Below are 18,488 nucleotides of genomic sequence, written 5' to 3'. Positions count from 1 at the left end.
GCTTTACTCGTATTTTAAAATCAATAAATATTTATTATTTCATCATTATTACCAGCAATGGAAGATTTTGCTTTTAACAAAATCAAATAAAAAAGAAAATTAAAAGAATCGTTTTGACATCATAAAATAGGCACCAATTTTTTCGATTGCGATGCCCCCAAATTTGTCGATTTTTCCAGTTCCCAATTCCAATTAATCGTCCCAACACTAGTTTAACTATAAAGAATAGAAAATCAAGAGAAATTTTTTAAATACCTTCTACAATGACAGATGCCATGGCATTGATTCCTGCTAGCTCTTTACAGATCTGTTCGGAGACATCCAGTCGATCTCCAAAACTTAATTCTGCTGTTGCAATATTTTTAAAAGTCGAATAAAAAAAACGCCTAACAGATTCACTAGCACAGCAGGAAATGATGGGTCCATCTTTGAGGAGTGTCTTCTGCATCACCTGAAAGTTAGTTTTGAAATTGGTTGGCACTGAGAAAAGACAGCACTGTCCACTTGAAGAGCACATTAATAGACCGGGGAATCGAGAGACCGATTCACTGAAACTGGTAAGTAGTTGGGATATGCTCAACTGGTCGGCTTGTTCCTCAGAAGCCATTGCCTCGACATCAAGGACAAGGATCTGAATGACAGGAGAATTTAAATTACAGAGAAGAGATACAAGTTCGTGTCCAGGTTGAGAGGATGGCAACCATCTTTTAAATGGGAGGTAAAAGACATGTCCATCTGAAATCGTCACAAGAAGAACGGCAGAATCTAGAATACTAGTTTGAGTAGCAAACAAGTTGTTAAAAACTGAAGGCTCGAGACGGAGATTCCCTGAGCCTGATAAACATGAGTTTGTTACAGATGCAGCAATGTATAAAGAAATGTCATTAAAATCAGGATTTGGTAAGGAGAATATTGTGGAAAAGCAAGCTTTCTGGGGTCCATCATTTACTACAATGTCTTTTTTGGCATAAATATTTAATCTGCATGTTTTATTTTGGATCGTCGCAATTGCAAGAATGTCTGTGTGTGCACATACTGCAGCAACTTTGTGCTCCACTTCGAAAACAGCTTCTTCTGGAGAAATGTGTGAGGATGCCTCCGTGTTGGCCGTAAAAGATGTATCAGGAAAGTCCTGGGAAAATTCTTCGAAAATAGCATCATTAACTTCGGAATCAGTAGAAAAAGTTTCAGGTATCCTTTAAAAGAAAATAATTCAGAAATAATGTAAAAAAAACAAAACAAAACATTTCTGTAATCAAGGAGTTGTGGACACACCATGAACCTGAAATGAGATCTGTTTTTCTCAATAATAAATGACAAATTAATGATTTCATTTTTTTCTAATTACTTTATTTAATTCTTTAAAACTTTAATGAATTTCTCTCCTTGCAAGTTTCTTAAAGTAAAATTAATAAATAAACACGAGTTACATAGTTAATTTCTTTAAAGTTGTTTTTACAAATATATCTTTTCCTTAGTGGGTAACGGAACAAGCCATTTTTTTTTAAGAGTATCCCATTTTGCTGTCAGGGTGGTTATTGATTACTTCCAGGATATTGTAAACTGGGTTATAATCAGCTGACATACTTCCTAGCTTTCAGTGTAGTATTACCAGAAGTTCCTTTACTTTTATTGTTCTTCAGTATTTCTATTGTGAAAGGATTTATTGAAATAAAATATGAGAAAAGGACATTACTGAAAATTATACAATAAAAATTAACAAAATTATAAAAAGATACAAATAACACAATTAGTCTTTATTTGCACTTTTAATAACAGAATTTAAAAAATACAAATTTTTTAATTTTATTTGAAATTTTATAAGAAATATGCTTATGAAATTATAAAAATAAGTTTTTTATTTGAATTCATGTAATAAATATGGTTATGAAACTATAAAAATAAAATTATTGAAATAAAAACAAAATTTCAAACATTATAAAAAAAACGTATCCAATACATATTCTCAAAATAGTTTAAAAATTTTTTTTAAAGTGTTTTCAATAATTCTTTAAAAAAAATAAATAAATAAAACTAATTTCAATAATTCTTAATTAAAATGAGATCAAAAAACTTTTCAATGATTCTTTAAAAAAAAAGAATAAATAAATAAATAAATAAAACTAATTTCAATAATTCTTAATTAAAATATGATCAAAAAACTTTTCAATGATTATTAAATAAAAAAAAGGGTTCAGAAAAATGTAATAAAAAAAAAGTGTACACGTACAGGGGAGATATAGACATGAAAGAAAAAAGGAAAGAAATTGATTTGCCTTGTCACTGCTTTCAATTTACTGGTATTAGATGTTGAACCTACTATTTGAAAAGAGGTGTGAATACAAGACATTTCTAGTCATACTCTTTGTCAACTACAAAAAGGCCAAGGGTCAATCAAGTGTTGATCATCACACTACATACTACTGCAGAAATTGAACATAAAATGCAACAAGAAGACTTTTCTTTTCAGTTCAATTTATTTGGCAATAAAAGAAACAATTGTGCTTCGATGCTATGTAGAGAAAAGGTGGTAAAAATTTACAGAAAACAGGACACAGTAATCCAGCACCTTTCTACATTTACATTGAATTGTTGTGTTGTTTGTGCATTTATTAATTTACTTGGAAGTTTATTCCAAGGACCAGGGGCTCTGATTGAAAACGCAGTTCTCCTTCAGTTCAACTGCAATCAGCAATGAAAAAGTTCCACGTAGTGCCAGCATAGTCCTTTTTCTGCTGCAGAAGTGAACAAGAGGTTCTGGGGTATATTATAATGCCCATTAAGGAAATTGTAAGCAAAAATCAGATCACAGTATAATTGTTGTATATTGAAGGGGTCAACTTCCAGTTTTTAGTTAGAAATAAAGTAATTAGGATTGAATATTATTACTGAAGGAGAATTCTGGAATCAAATGCATTATTAAAATGTTAGAGAATGGAGAGAGGGAGAGGGAGAGTGTGAATTATAGTGTAGACATGTTGACAGGAAGTCAAGATCAGCTGATTAGATTGCGTGTGAGTCATGTGATCAGGTTAGCTGAATCAAGGAGATTTGGTTGGGGCTTGGAAGAGAGCAGACAGCTTCGCCGTTGTCTCCTCCCCTTCGCTGCGGGTGGGGAACGAATGCTGACGTGGTAGAAATAAGACCTAGAAGAAAACACAGGCCAAATTCACTTTCCACCTTCTGCAAGACATCTGGGAAACTGAAATAAACTATAGAACCAATCTCTTGTCTTGGTGTGAAATAAATCTTTGTCCCCAAAAACAGGTATCAAGTCTCCCTCCCAGACGAGAATTTCTAGATGGACCAATAAAATGGCAGAAGGTATGTTCAAATGACATGTCACACACATATTCACACTTAACAGCATATGAACATATGTAAAAGAAAGACCACTAGACAGATCACACACACAACGACATTAAGCCTGGTAAGATAATTAAACATTCAATCTTTTAAAAATAGACACGTTTTAATATATCGTCTCCATTTCAATTTCAACCAATATACAACAAACGCTCATTTTATGATACGACAACGTAACAAAAAGTTAAAATGAATACATTTTTGTTAGTTAGATACAATTCCAGGAATGCATTGAATCATTCATTATAATGAGGAATGCAAGTTAGAAATAACTTATACAACAAAAGAATGCGGTAAACAGAAAGTTGTGTTGGTTTAATTTGGGTCGGAGCAGGAATAATGAAATTAAAGAATGTTCACAGAAAAAATCTGGGACTTTTGTTGCCAGGACATGTGTTGGAAGCATGTGCATGGAATTCACATGTTTGGCCCATGTGCTGACATCACAAAGAAGTATAAAATTAATATATGCACTTAAGTTAGACTAAAACAGTCAGTCAGTCAGAAAGTCTGAGTGAGTCCGTGAGAGAGAAGCAGTTAGTCTGGGAAGACTGATAAAGTTAGCTGAAACTCCTTAGGAAGTGGAGGGGTCAGGACAAGATGACAATGTAGCAACATAACAAGCATCGAATTCCAATCACCAGCTTGATGAACAAACGTCTTGTATTTGTTATGCAAGCCTTTTGTCACTTTTCATCTTTCATCCACAAGATGATGTAGTTTGTCTTCATAGTCTTGTAATAAGAACTTTGCATGAAAGCCTCCTTCCAAAAGGTTCACTGTGTCCTCCTCTTTGATAATGCATCTCCCATCTGTTTAAAGAAGTTCCATTTCACTTTTATTCACGTCTATTTCTCAGCTCCACTGTCCTAAGATTTGCTTTCTCTATCACTACCTTGTCTCGGTGTAACCCTCATAACACCCAGCGATTTGGTGTACCCTGCAACATAACATAATCATCAGCGCACAAGGGAGAAAAGATGAAGTTTTTTTGAGTCAACTATCACAGGACAGATCCGACAGACCCTACACCATTCAAGCAGGCAGTCGTTGAACTTTCTCCAAATGTAGGATATCATGCTTTAGATGCGGAGAATACCATACTCTAACAGTGGTCGGGTTAAAGGACACACAGAGTTGGAAAAATATTTTGGTAACGAGTTTGCAAAAAAGAACAGAAATATGATACTCTCTTCGTTTGATATTGTGGCCATCATAAGCTGTCTTTAAGGCATTTACTTCTTGTCTGGAACACATCTTGTAAAAGATGAACCATGATGAAAGAAACTAATATCAAGGGCCGCTAGCTCAAAAATGTGCGCTTCGCTGGTTACATAATATTGATTTGTTAACCAGTGGTAAACATGCAATCACACCTATTTGCACTCAAGTGGATAGGCAGTATTGTCAGGCTTAATATGTAAAGGGGAGGTGACAAAAAATGCTAGCATATTTTAGGGCATTAACCCCCAAAATAAGAGAAATATATTAAAAATATTGCCTCTGGTCTAGATTAACACCTATAACTAAAAAATAAAAATTGCATAAAGATTTTAAAAAGTATTATGTACTAACCCTTAGGTTAAAGGACTGTACACTAACATTTACACAAATTCATCCCGTATATTTTTTTTTTAATCAATACATCCTATGCAAATTTATAAAGCCACCTTCTAGTATATAAAGCAGAGATGTGTGTGTTTGTATGTCAGTTAAAAAATTTTATCAGCTGCATTCGACACAGTCACAACCGGTACCATCTGAAAGAGCAATGCCTCGGATGCATAATATGTGAAATTAGAAAAAAAGATTAATTCTGTGGTGGTCAACTGAACCACTTTTTGGAAGTGGGGGGGGGGTCCATTTTCGTGTCGCGTTTTTCGCAAGTCACGCACACATATAACACTGAAACTATGTTTAAAACGCTTATTTTGCAACATCATAACATCATAAACACTTATGGTCATGTGGGCAAAAATGTCTGTCCGTAACTCTTTGCCTTCTTCCCCTTTTTCGCATTTCATGTTAAAGCTTGACTGCCACGGGTCATTTTTTTTTTTTTTTTTTTTTGTGGTCCCACAGGAGCTCCCTGTTATTTTGATCGAGAGAAAGTTGTTTCGATTCTCTTATTTTTAATTTTATTTTTTAAAAGGGGAAGCAAGTTTTTTTCCAGTGCATGGGAAACAGAAATGCTAAATATCCTAAGAATAGCTTCCTCTACTTCGTATCGCTTCTGCTAAAAAATTGGTGGTGAGATTGTCACATGCTTTTTCTTTTTTTTTTTCGAGTATTTACATTTTTGTCTTTTTATCAGTTCTTTTATGTTTTCAATGTTTGTGGATATAATGATGGAGTTCCAGCTCTGTCCAAACTGGACTTCATGTACACCCGGGCAATGTGTATATGAAAATAGTCGAATTTTTCGAAGTTTCAATTTTGTTATTATTTTCGTCCAACTTTTTTTTTTTTTTTTTACACAATGATCACCACTTATCAAGGCCCGGAAGCCACTCAGGGATAAGGGTTATTGCAAGTACATTACGTTAGTGTAGAGATTTGATGAAGTGTTTACTTAAGGGGCGGTTCATTAGGAATTTGTTAACATTGGACTTGAAGACATCCAAGTTGTAGTCCGCTGGGAAGCAGGCAGACAGAACAGAGTTCAACAGGCGTGCAGTTCTAAGAAAGAAGCTTTGTTCATGGAATCCGCGTTTTGATTTAGGCACAGATATAGAGTGGGGGAAATTTTTCACAGTGGATTCAGCTAGACGGGTGTTTTTCGTGAAAGATTGGCGAGGGGGGACCAGAGATTGGAGTTCAGACGAGCACCTGCCATGGAAATAACGATAAAACAATGATAGGCTCGCAACGTCTCTTCTGTGGGAGAGAGGTTGCAGGGTAGAGAAAAGGGCATCCCCTACTAAGCCACGAAGTCTATTTTGTACTCTGTCAAGGCAGGATAGGCTGTTTTTAGCAGCTCCTGCCCAGATATGGCAACAGTATTCCATCCTTGGACGTATTTGGCTTTTATATAGATAGAGAATTGCATTAGTAGTGAGATATCCTCTGAAGCGGTAGAAGGATCCCACTATCTTTCCAGCGACCTTGGCACCAGACTTAATGTACGTGTTCCATTTCAGATCAGGAGTAAAGGTCAAACCCAGAAGCTTGTCAAAACACGGGACCTCACCCAGACGAGAGCCATCTATCACAATTGATGTCAGATGGGGATCAGAGCGTTGATGATGTAAGGATAGGAGTTTGGTTTTGGATGCATTAAAGGTAACCAGCCACATCTTCCCCCACTGAACCACATGCTCGAGATCAGAGGAGAGAGAATCAGAAAGAACTTTGTAATTTACAGCCTTTGATGTATTGCCGTAGATGGTCGTGTCATCAGCATAGATGTCAACGAATGATTTAAGTATGTGTTTAGGGAGGTCATTGATGCAGATCAGGAAGAGAGTTTGACCTAGGATTGACCCCTGAGGGACCCCAGCTTTTATATTGCAGGCCTCCGTTTTTTGTCCATCAACCACTACTCTTATGAGCCTATCAGAGAGAATACAACATCAGCCAAAAATAACTAAGAATAACATAAAAAGCCTTCTAATAGAAAGGAAACATTGCAAATGCATATGGGAAAAATATGACTAAAACCCTCAAAATCACACAGGTCCGTGTACATGAAAATAGTGGATTTTTTCGAATTTCAATTTTGTTATTATTTTATGTCCAAATCAAAGAAAATCAGCCAAACATAACTAAGAATAACATAAAAAGCCTTCTAATAGAAAGGAAACATTGCAAATGCATAATGGGGAAAATACGACTAAAACCCTAAAAATCTTACAGGTACATGAAAATAGTCGATTTTTTCAAAGTTTGCAAATGCATATTGGGAAAATACGACTAAAACCCTAAAAATCTCACAGGTCCGTGTACATGAACATAGTCGATTTTTTAAAAGTTTGAATTTTATTAGTATTTTATGTCCAAATCAATGAAAATCAGCCAAAAATAACTAAGAATAACATAAAAAGCCTTCTAATAGAAAGGAAACATTGCAAATGCATATGGAGAAAATACGACTAAAACCCTCAACATCTCACAGGTCCGTGTACATGAACATAGTCAATTTTTTCAAAGTTTGAATTTTGTTAGTATTTTATGTCCAAATCAAAGAAAATCAGCCAAAAATAACTAATAATAACATAAATAGCCTTCTAATAGAAAGGAAACATTGCAAATGCATATGGGAAAAATATGACTAAAACCCTCAAAATCTCACAGGTCCGTGTACATGAAAATAGTCGATTTTTTCAAAGTTTGAATTTTGTTATTATTTTATGTCCAAATCAAAGACAATCAGCCAAACATAACTAAGAATAACATAAAAAGCCTTCTAATAGAAAGGAAACATTGCAAATGCATAATGGGGAAAATACGACTAAAAACCTAAAAATCTTACAGGTACATGAAAATAGTCGATTTTTTCAAAGTTTGCAAATGCATATGGGGAAAATACGACTAAAACCCTTAAAATCTCACAGGTCCGTGTACATGAACATAGTCAATTTTTTCAAAGTTTGAATTTTGTTAGTATTTTATGTCCAAATCAAAGAAAATCAGCCAAAAATAACTAAGAATAACATAAAAAGCCTTCTAATAGAAAGGAAACATTGCAAATGCATAATGGGGAAAATACGACTAAAACCCTAAAAATCTTACAGGTACATGAAAATAGTCGATTTTTTCAAAGTTTGCAAATGTCTATGGGGAAAATACGACTAAAACCCTAAAAATCTCACAGGTCCGTGTACATGAACATAGTCGATTTTTTAAAAGTTTGAATTTTGTTAGTATTTTATGTCCAAATCAATGAAAATCAGCCAAAAATAACCAAGAATAACATAAAAAGCCTTCTAATAGAAAGGAAACATTGCAAATGCATATGGAGAAAATACGACTAAAACCCTCAAAATCTCACAGGTCCGTGTACATGAAAATAGTCCATTATTTCAAAGTTTGAATTTAAGTATTATTTTATGTCCAAATCAAAGAAAATCAGCCAAAAATAACTAAGAATAACATAAAAAGCCTTCTAATAGAAAGCAAACATTGCAAATGCATATGGGAAAAATATGACTAAAACCCTCAACATTTCACAGGTCGGCGTCCATGAACATAGTCGATTTTTTCAAAGTTTGAATTTTGTTATTATTTTATGTCCAAATCAAAGAAAATCAGCCAAAAATAACTAAGAATAACATAAAAAGCCTTCTAATAGACAGGAAACATTGCAAATGCATATGGGGAAAATACGACTAAAACCCTCCAAATCTCACAGGTCCGTGTACATGAAAATAGTCGATTTTTTCAAAGTTTGAATTTTGTTATTATTTTATGTCCAAATCAAAGAAAATCAGCCAAAAATAACTAAGAATAACATAAAAAGCCTTCTAATAGACAGGAAACATTGCAAATGCATATGGGGAAAATACGACTAAAACCCTCCAAATCTCACAGGTCCGTGTACATGAAAATAGTCGATTTTTTCAAAGTTTTAATTTTGTTATTATTTTATGTCCAAATCAAAGAAAATCAGCCAAAAATAACTAAGAAAAACATAAAAAGCCTTCTAATAGAAAGGAAACATTGCAAATGCATATGGGGAAAATACGCCTAAAACCCTCAAAATCTCACAGGTCCGTGTACATGAAAATAGTCCATTATTTCAAAGTTTGAATTTTGTTATTATTTTATGTCCAAATCATAGAAAATCAGCCAAAAATAACTAAGAATAACATAAAAAGCCTTCTAATAGAAAGGAAACATTGCAAATGCATAATGGGGAAAATACGACTAAAACCCTCAAAATCTCACAGGTCCGTGTACATGAAAATAGTGGATTTCTTCGAATTTGAATTTTGTTATTATTTTATGTCAAAATCAAAGAAAATCAGCCAAACATAACTAAGAATAACATAAAAAGCCTTCTAATAGACAGGAAACATTGCAAATGCATATGGGAAAAATATGACTAAAACCCTCAAAATCTCACAGGTCCGTGTACATGAAAATAGTCGATTTTTTCGAATTTGAATTTTGTTATTATTTTATGTCCAAATCAAAGAAAATCAGCCAAACATAACTAAGAATAACATAAAAAGCCTTCAAATAGAAAGGAAACATTGCCAATGCATATGGGGAAAATACGCCTAAAACCCTCAACATTTAAAAGGTCGGTGTACATGAAAATAGTCCATTATTTCAAAGTTTGAATTTTGTTATTATTTTATGTCCAAATCATAGAAAATCAGCCAAAAATAACTAAGAATAACATAAAAAGCCTTCTAATAGAAAGGAAACATTGCAAATGCATAATGGGGAAAATACGACTAAAACCCTAAAAATCTTACAGGTACATGAAAATAGTCGATTTTTTCAAAGTTTGCAAATGTCTATGGGGAAAATACGACTAAAACCCTAAAAATCTCACAGGTCCGTGTACATGAACACAGTCGATTTTTTAAAAGTTTAAATTTTATTAGTATTTTATGTCCAAATCAATGAAAATCAGCCAAAAATAACTAAGAATAACATAAAAAGCCTTCTAATAGAAAGGAAACATTGCAAATGCATATGGAGAAAATACGACTAAAACCCTCAACATCTCACAGGTCCGTGTACATGAACATAGTCAATTTTTTCAAAGTTTGAATTTTGTTAGTATTTTATGTCAAAATCAAAGAAAATCAGCCAAAAATAACTAATAATAACATAAATAGCCTTCTAATAGAAAGGAAACATTGCAAATGCATATGGGAAAAATATGACTAAAACCCTCAAAATCTCACAGGTCCGTGTACATGAACATAGTCCATTATTTCAAAGTTTGAATTTCAGTATTATTTTATGTCCAAATCAAAGAAAATCAGCCAAAAATTACTAAGAATAACATAAAAAGCCTTCTAATAGACAGGAAACATTGCAAATGCATATGGGGAAAATACGACTAAAACCCTCAAAATCTCACAGGTCCGTGTACATGAAAATAGTCGATTTTTTCAAAGTTTGAATTTTGTTATTATTTTATGTCCAAATCAAAGAAAATCAGCCAAAAATAACTAAGAATAACATAAAAAGCCTTCTAATAGAAAGGAAACATTGCAAATGCATATGGGAAAAATACGACTGAAACCCTCAAAATCTCACAGGTCCGCGTACATGAAAATAGTCGATTTTTCAAAGTTTGAATTTTGTTATTATTTTATGTCCAAATCAAAGAAAATCAGCCAAAAATAACTAAGAATAACATAAAAAGCCTTCTAATAGAAAGGAAACATTGCAAATGCATATGGGAAAAATATGACTAAAACCCTCAAAATCTCACAGGTCCGTGTACATGAAAATAGTCCATTATTTCAAAGTTTGAATTTTGTTATTATTTTATGTCCAAATCAAAGAAAATCAACCAAACATAACTAAGAATAACATAAAAAGCCTTCTAAAAGAAAGGAAACATTGCAAATGCATAATGGGTAAAATACGACTAAAACCCTATAAATCTCACAGGTCCGCGTACATGAAAATAGTCGATTTTTTCAAAGTTTGAATTTTGTTATTATTTTATGTCCAAATCAAAGAAAATCAGCCAAAAATAACTAAGAATAACATAAAAAGCCTTCTAATAGACAGGAAACATTGCAAATGCATATGGGGAAAATACGACTAAAACCCTAAAAATCTCACAGGTCCGCGTACATGAAAATAGTCGATTTTTCAAAGTTTGAATTTTGTTATTATTTTATGTCCAAATCAAAGAAAATCAGCCAAAAATAACTAAGAATAACATAAAAAGCCTTCTAATAGAAAGGAAACATTGCAAATGCATATGGGGAGAATATCACTAAAACCCTCAAAATCTCACAGGTCCGCGTACATGAAAATAGTCGATTTTTCAAAGTTTGAATTTTGTTATTATTTTATGTCCAAATCAAAGACAATAAGCCAAAAATAACTAAGAATAAAATACATAGCCTTCTAATAGAAAGGAAACATTGCAAATGCATATGGGAAAAATACGACTAAAACACTCAAACTCTCACAGGTCCGCGTACATGCAAATAGTCGATTTTTCAAAGTTTGAATTTTGTTATTATTTTATGTCCAAATCAAAGAAAATCAGCAAAAAATAACTAAGAATAACATAAATAGCCTTCTAATAGAAAGGAAACATTGCAAATGCATATGGGAAAAATACGACTGAAACCCTCAAAATCTCACAGGTCCGCGTACATGAAAATAGTCGATTTTTTCAAAGTTTGAATTTTGTTATTATTTAATGTCCAAATGAAAGAAAATCAGCCAAAAATAACTAAGAATAACATAAAAAGCCTTCTAATAGAAAGGAAACATTGCAAATGCATATGGGGAGAATATGACTAAAACCCTTAAAATCTCACAGGTCCGCGTACATGAAAATAGTCGATTTTTCAAAGTTTGAATTTTGTTATTATTTTATGTCCAAATCAAAGAAAATCAGCCAAAAATAACTAAGAATAACATAAAAAGCCTTCTAATAGACAGGAAACATTGCAAATGCATATGGGGAAAATACGACTAAAACCCTCAAAATCTCACAGGTCCGTGTACATGAAAATAGTGGATTTTTTCGAATTTGAATTTTGTTATTATTTTATGTCCAAATCAAAGAAAATAAGCCAAACATAACTAAGAATAACATAAATAGCCTTCTAATAGACAGGAAACACTGCGAATGCATATGGGGAAAAATACGACTACAACCCTAAAATCTCACAGGTCCGCGTACATGAAAATAGTCGATTTTTTCAAAGTTTGAATTTTGTTATTATTTTATGTCCAAATCAAAGAAAATCAGCAAAAAATAACTAAGAATAACATAAAAAGCCTTCTAATAGAAAGGAAATATGTCAAATGCATATGGGGAAAATACGACTAAAACCCTCAAAATCTCACAGGTCCGCGTACATGAAAATAGTCGATTTTTCAAAGTTTGAATTTTGTTATTATTTTATGTCCAAATCAAAGAAAATCAGCCAAAAATAAATAAGAATAACATAAAAAGCCTTCTAATAGAAAGGAAACATTGCAAATGCATATGGGGAGAATATGACTACAACCCTTAAAATCTCACAAATCCGCGTACATGAAAACAGTCGATTTTTCAAAGTTTGAATTTTGTTATTATTTAATGTCCAAATGAAAGAAAATCAGCCAAAAATAACTAAGAATAACATAAAAAGCCTTCTAATAGAAAGGAAACATTGCAAATGCATATGGGGAGAATATGACTAAAACCCTTTAAATCTCACAGGTCCGCGTACATGAAAATAGTCGATTTTTCAAAGTTTGAATTTTGTTATTATTTTATGTCCAAATCAAAGAAAATCAGCCAAAAATAACTAAGAATAACATAAAAAGCCTTCTAATAGACAGGAAACATTGCAAATGCATATGGGGAAAATACGACTAAAACCCTCAAAATCTCACAGGTCCGTGTACATGAAAATAGTGGATTTTTTCGAATTTGAATTTTGTTATTATTTTATGTCCAAATCAAAGAAAATAAGCCAAACATAACTAAGAATAACATAAATAGCCTTCTAATAGACAGGAAACACTGCGAATGCATATGGGGAAAAATACGACTACAACCCTAAAATCTCACAGGTCCGCGTACATGAAAATAGTTGATTTTTTCAAAGTTTGAATTTTGTTATTATTTTATGTCCAAATCAAAGAAAATCAGCAAAAAATAACTAAGAATAACATAAAAAGCCTTCTAATAGAAAGGAAATATGTCAAATGCATATGGGGAAAATACGACTAAAACCCTCAAAATCTCACAGGTCCGCGTACATGAAAATAGTCGATTTTTCAAAGTTTGAATTTTGTTATTATTTTATGTCCAAATCAAAGAAAATCAGCCAAAAATAAATAAGAATAACATAAAAAGCCTTCTAATAGAAAGGAAACATTGCAAATGCATATGGGGAGAATATGACTACAACCCTTAAAATCTCACAAATCCGCGTACATGAAAACAGTCGATTTTTCAAAGTTTGAATTTTGTTATTATTTTATGTCCAAATCAAAGAAAATCAGCCAAAAATAACTAAGAATAACATAAAAAGCCTTCTAATAGAAAGGAAATATGTCAAATGCATATGGGGAGAATACGACTAAAACCCTCAAAATCTCACAGGTCCGTGTAGATGAAAATAGTCGATTTTTCAAAGTTTTAATTTTGTTATTATTTTATGTCCAAATCAAAGAAAATCAGCCAAAAATAAATAAGAATAACATAAAAAGCCTTCTAATAGAAAGAAAACATTGCAAATGCATATGGGGAGAATATGACTACAACCCTTATAATCTCACAAATCCGCGTACATGAAAACAGTCGATTTTTCAAAGTTTGAATTTTGTTATTATTTTATGTCCAAATCAAAGAAAATCAGCCAAAAATAACTAAGAATAACATAAAAAGCCTTCTAATAGAAAGGAAACATTGCAAATGCATATGGGGAGAATATCACTAAAACCCTTAAAATCTCACAGGTCCGCGTACATGAAAATAGTAGATTTTTTCAAAGTTTGAATTTTGTTATTATGTTATGTCCAAATCAAAGAAAATCAGCCAAAAATAACTAAAATAACATAAAAAGCCTTCTAATAGAAAGGAAACATTGCAAATGCATATGGGGAAAATATGACTAAAACCCTCACAATCTTACATGAAAATATTATTAAAACCCTTACAAAATCTTACCTGAAAATAGTCGATTTTTCAAAGTTTGAATTTTGTTATTATTTTATGTCCAAATCAAAGAATATCAGCCAAAAATAACTAAGAATAACATAAAAAGCCTTCTAATAGAAAGGAAATATGTCAAATGCATATGGGGAGAATATCACTAAAACCCTTAAAATCTCACAGGTCCGCGTACATGAAAATAGTAGATTTTTTCAAAGTTTGAATTTTGTTATTATGTTATGTCCAAATCAAAGAAAATCAGCCAAAAATAACTAAAATAACATAAAAAGCCTTCTAATAGAAAGGAAACATTGCAAATGCATATGGGGAAAATATGACTAAAACCCTCACAATCTTACATGAAAATATGACTAAAACCCTTACAAAATCTTACATGAAAATAGTCGATTTTTCAAAGTTTGAATTTTGCTATTATTTTATGTCCAAATCAAAGAAAATCAGCCAAAAATAACTAAGAATAACATAAAAAGCCTTCTAATAGAAAGGAAACATTGCAAATGCATATGGGGAGAATATCACTAAAACCCTTAAAATCTCACAGGTCCGCGTACATGAAAATAGTAGATTTTTTCAAAGTTTGAATGTTGTTATTATGTTATGTCCAAATCAAAGAAAATCAGCCAAAAATAACTAAAATAACATAAAAAGCCTTCTAATAGAAAGGAAACATTGCAAATGCATATGGGGAAAATATGACTAAAACCCTCACAATCTTACATGAAAATATGACTAAAACCCTTACAAAATCTTACATGAAAATAGTCGATTTTTCAAAGTTTGAATTTTGTTATTATTTTATGTCCAAATCAAAGAAAATCAGCCAAAAATAACTAAGAATAACATAAAAAGCCTTCTAATAGAAAGGAAACATTGCAAATGCATATAGGGAGAATATGACTAAAACCCTTTAAATCTCACAGGTCCGCGTACATGAAAATAGTCGATGTTTCAAAGTTTGAATTTTGTTATTATTTTATGTCCAAATCAAAGACAATCAGCCAAAAATAACTAAGAATAACATAAAAAGCCTTCTAATAGAAAGGAAACATTGCAAATGCATATGGGGAGAATATGACTAAAACCCTTTAAATCTCACAGGTCCGCGTACATGAAAATAGTCGATTTTTCAAAGTTTGAATTTTGTTATTATTTTATGTACAAATCAAAGAAACTAAGCCAAAAATAACTAAGAATAACATAAAAAGCCTTCAAATAGAAAGGAAACATTGCAAATACATATGGGGAGAATATGACTACCACCCTTCACATCTCACAGGTCCGCGTACATGAAAATAGTCGATTTTTAACAGTTTGCATTTTGTTATTATTTTATGTCCAAATCAAAGAAAATCAGCCAAAAATAACTAAGAATAACATAAAAAGCCTTCTAAAAGAAAGGAAACATTGCAAATGCATATGGGAAAAATACGACTAAAACCCTAAAATCTCACAGGTCCGCGTACATGAAAATAGTCGATTTTTCAAAGTTTGAATTTTGTTATTATTTTATGTCCAAATCAAAGACAATCAGCCAAAAAAAACTAAGAATAACATAAAAAGCCTTCTAATAGAAAGGAAACATTGCAAATGCATATGGGGAGAACATGACTAAAACCCTTAAAATCTCACAGGTCCGCGTACATGAAAATAGTCGATTTTTCAAAGTTTTAATTTTGTTATTATTTAATGTCCAAATCAAAGACAATCAGCCAAAAAAAACTAAGAATAACATAAAAAGCCTTCTAATAGAAAGGAAACATTGCAAATGCATATGGGGAGAATATGACTAAAACCCTTTAAATCTCACAGGTCCGCGTACATGAAAATAGTCGATTTTTCAAAGTTTGAATTTTGTTATTATTTTATGTCCAAATCAAAGAAAATCAGCCAAAAATAACTAAGAATAACATAAAAAGCCTTCTAAAAGAAAGGAAACATTGCAAATGCATATGGGAAAAATACGACTAAAACCCTAAAATCTCACAGGTCCGCGTACATGAAAATAGTCGATTTTTCAAAGTTTGAATTTTGTTATTATTTTATGTCCAAATCAAAGAAAATCAGCCAAAAATAACTAAGAATAACATATAAAGCCTTCTAATAGAAAGGAAACATTGCAAATGCATACGGGGAGAATATGACTACAACCCTCAAAATCTCACAGGTCCGCGTACATGAAAATAGTCGATTTTTCAAAGTTTGAATTTTGTTATTATTTTATGTCCAAATCAAAGAAAATCAGCCAAAAATAACAAAGAATAACATAAAAAGCCTTCTAATAGAAAGGAAACATTGCAAATGCATATGGGGAGAATATCACTAAAACCCTTCAAATCTCACAGGTCCGCGTACATGAAAATAGCCGACTTTTCAAAGTTTGAATTTTGTTATTATTTTATGTCCAAATCAAAGAAAATCAGCCAAAAATAACTAAGAATAACATATAAAGCCTTCTAATAGAAAGGAAACATTGCAAATGCATATGGGGAGAATATGACTACCACCTTCACATCTCACAGGTCCGCGTACATGAAAATAGTCGATTTTTCAAAGTTTGAATTTTGTTATTATTTTATGTCCAAATCAAAGAAAATCAGCCAAAAAAAACTAAGAATAACATAAAAAGCCTTCAAATAGAAAGGAAACATTGTAAATGCATATGGGAAAAATACGACTAAAACCCTCAATATCTCACAGGTCCGCGTACATGAAAATAGTCGATTTTTAAAAGTTTGAATTTTGTTATTATTTTATGTCCAAATCAAAGACAATCAGCCAAAAAAAACTAAGAATAACACAAAAAGCTATCTAATAGAAAGGAAACATTGCAAATGCATATGGGGAGAATATGACTAAAACCCTTTAAATCTCACAGGTCCGCGTAGATTAAAATAGTCGATTTTTCAAAGTTTGAATTTTGTTATTATTTTATGTCCAAATCAAAGAAAATAAGCCAAAAATAACTAAGAATAACATAAAAAGCCTTCAAATAGAAAGGAAACATTGCAAATGCATATGGGAAAAATACGACTAAAACCCTCAATATCTCACAGGTCCGCGCACATGAAAATAGTTGATTTTTCAAAGTTTGAATTTTGTTATTATTTTATGTCCAAATCAAAGAAAATCAGCCAAAAATAACTAAGAATAACATAAAAAGCCTTCTAAAAGAAAGGAAACATTGCAAATGCATATGGGGAGAATATGACTACCACCCTTCACATCTCACAGGTCTGCGTACATGAAAATAGTCGATTTTTCACAGTTTGCATTTTGTTATTATTTTATGTCCAAATCAAAGAAAATCAGCCAAAAATAACTAAGAATAACATAAAAAGCCTTCTAAAAGAAAGGAAACATTGCAAATGCATATGGGAAAAATACGACTAAAACCCTAAATTCTCACAGGTCCGCGTACATGAAAATAGTCGATTTTTCAAAGTTTGAATTTTGTTATTATTTTATGTCCAAATCAAAGACAATCAGCCAAAAAAAACTAAGAATAACATAAAAAGCCTTCTAATAGAAAGGAAACATTGCAAATGCATATGGGGAGAATATGACTAAAACCCTTTAAATCTCACAGGTCCGCGTACATGAAAATAGTCGATTTTTCAAAGTTTTAATTTTGTTATTATTTTATGTCCAAATCAAAGAAACTCAGCCAAAAATAACTAAGAATAACATAAAAAGCCTTCAAATAGAAATGAAACATTGCAAATGCATATGGGAAAAATACGACTAAAACCCTCAATATCTCACAGGTCCGCGTACATGAAAATAGTCGATTTTTCAAAGTTTGAATTTTGTTATTATTTTATGTCCAAATCAAAGAAAATCAGCCAAAAATAACTAAGAATAACATAAAAAGCCTTCTAATAGAAAGGAAACATTGCAAATGCATATGGGAAAAATACGACTAAAACCCTAAAATCTCACAGGTCCGCGTACATGAAAATAGTCGATTTTTCAAAGTTTTAATTTTGTTATTATTTTATGTCCAAATCAAAGACAATCAGCCAAAAAAAACTAAGAATAACACAAAAAGCCTTCTAATAGAAAGGAAACATTGCAAATGCATATGGGGAGAATATGACTAAAACCCTTAAAATCTCACAGGTCCGCGTACATGAAAATAGCCGACTTTTCAAAGTTTGAATTTTGTTATTATTTTATGTCCAAATCAAAGAAAATCAGCCAAAAATAACTAAGAATAACATATAAAGCCTTCTAATAGAAAGGAAACATTGCAAATACATATGGGGAGAATATGACTAAAACCCTTAAAATCTCACAG

At 31.9% G+C, this 18,488-nt stretch overlaps 1 protein-coding gene across 1 annotated transcript in view; it reads right to left on the bottom strand.

Moving 5' to 3' along the window:
* LOC145292078 (uncharacterized) overlaps positions 1-18,488 on the bottom strand; it is a 241,017-nt gene that overhangs the window by 16,797 nt on the left and 205,732 nt on the right. The window contains exon 3 of the mRNA XM_080138136.1: positions 256-1,196. Coding sequence (XP_079994262.1) covers positions 256-1,196 — 941 coding nt within the window. The remainder of the gene's footprint in view (positions 1-255; positions 1,197-18,488) is intronic.

Source organism: Euprymna scolopes, chromosome 13 (genome assembly GCF_053919585.1).
Source record: "Euprymna scolopes isolate OS-2025 chromosome 13, ASM5391958v1, whole genome shotgun sequence".
Taxonomy (NCBI): domain Eukaryota; kingdom Metazoa; phylum Mollusca; class Cephalopoda; order Sepiida; family Sepiolidae; genus Euprymna; species Euprymna scolopes.
The sequence above is the reverse complement of the archived record's forward strand: the minus strand, read 5'-3'. Positions and strand labels throughout refer to the sequence as shown.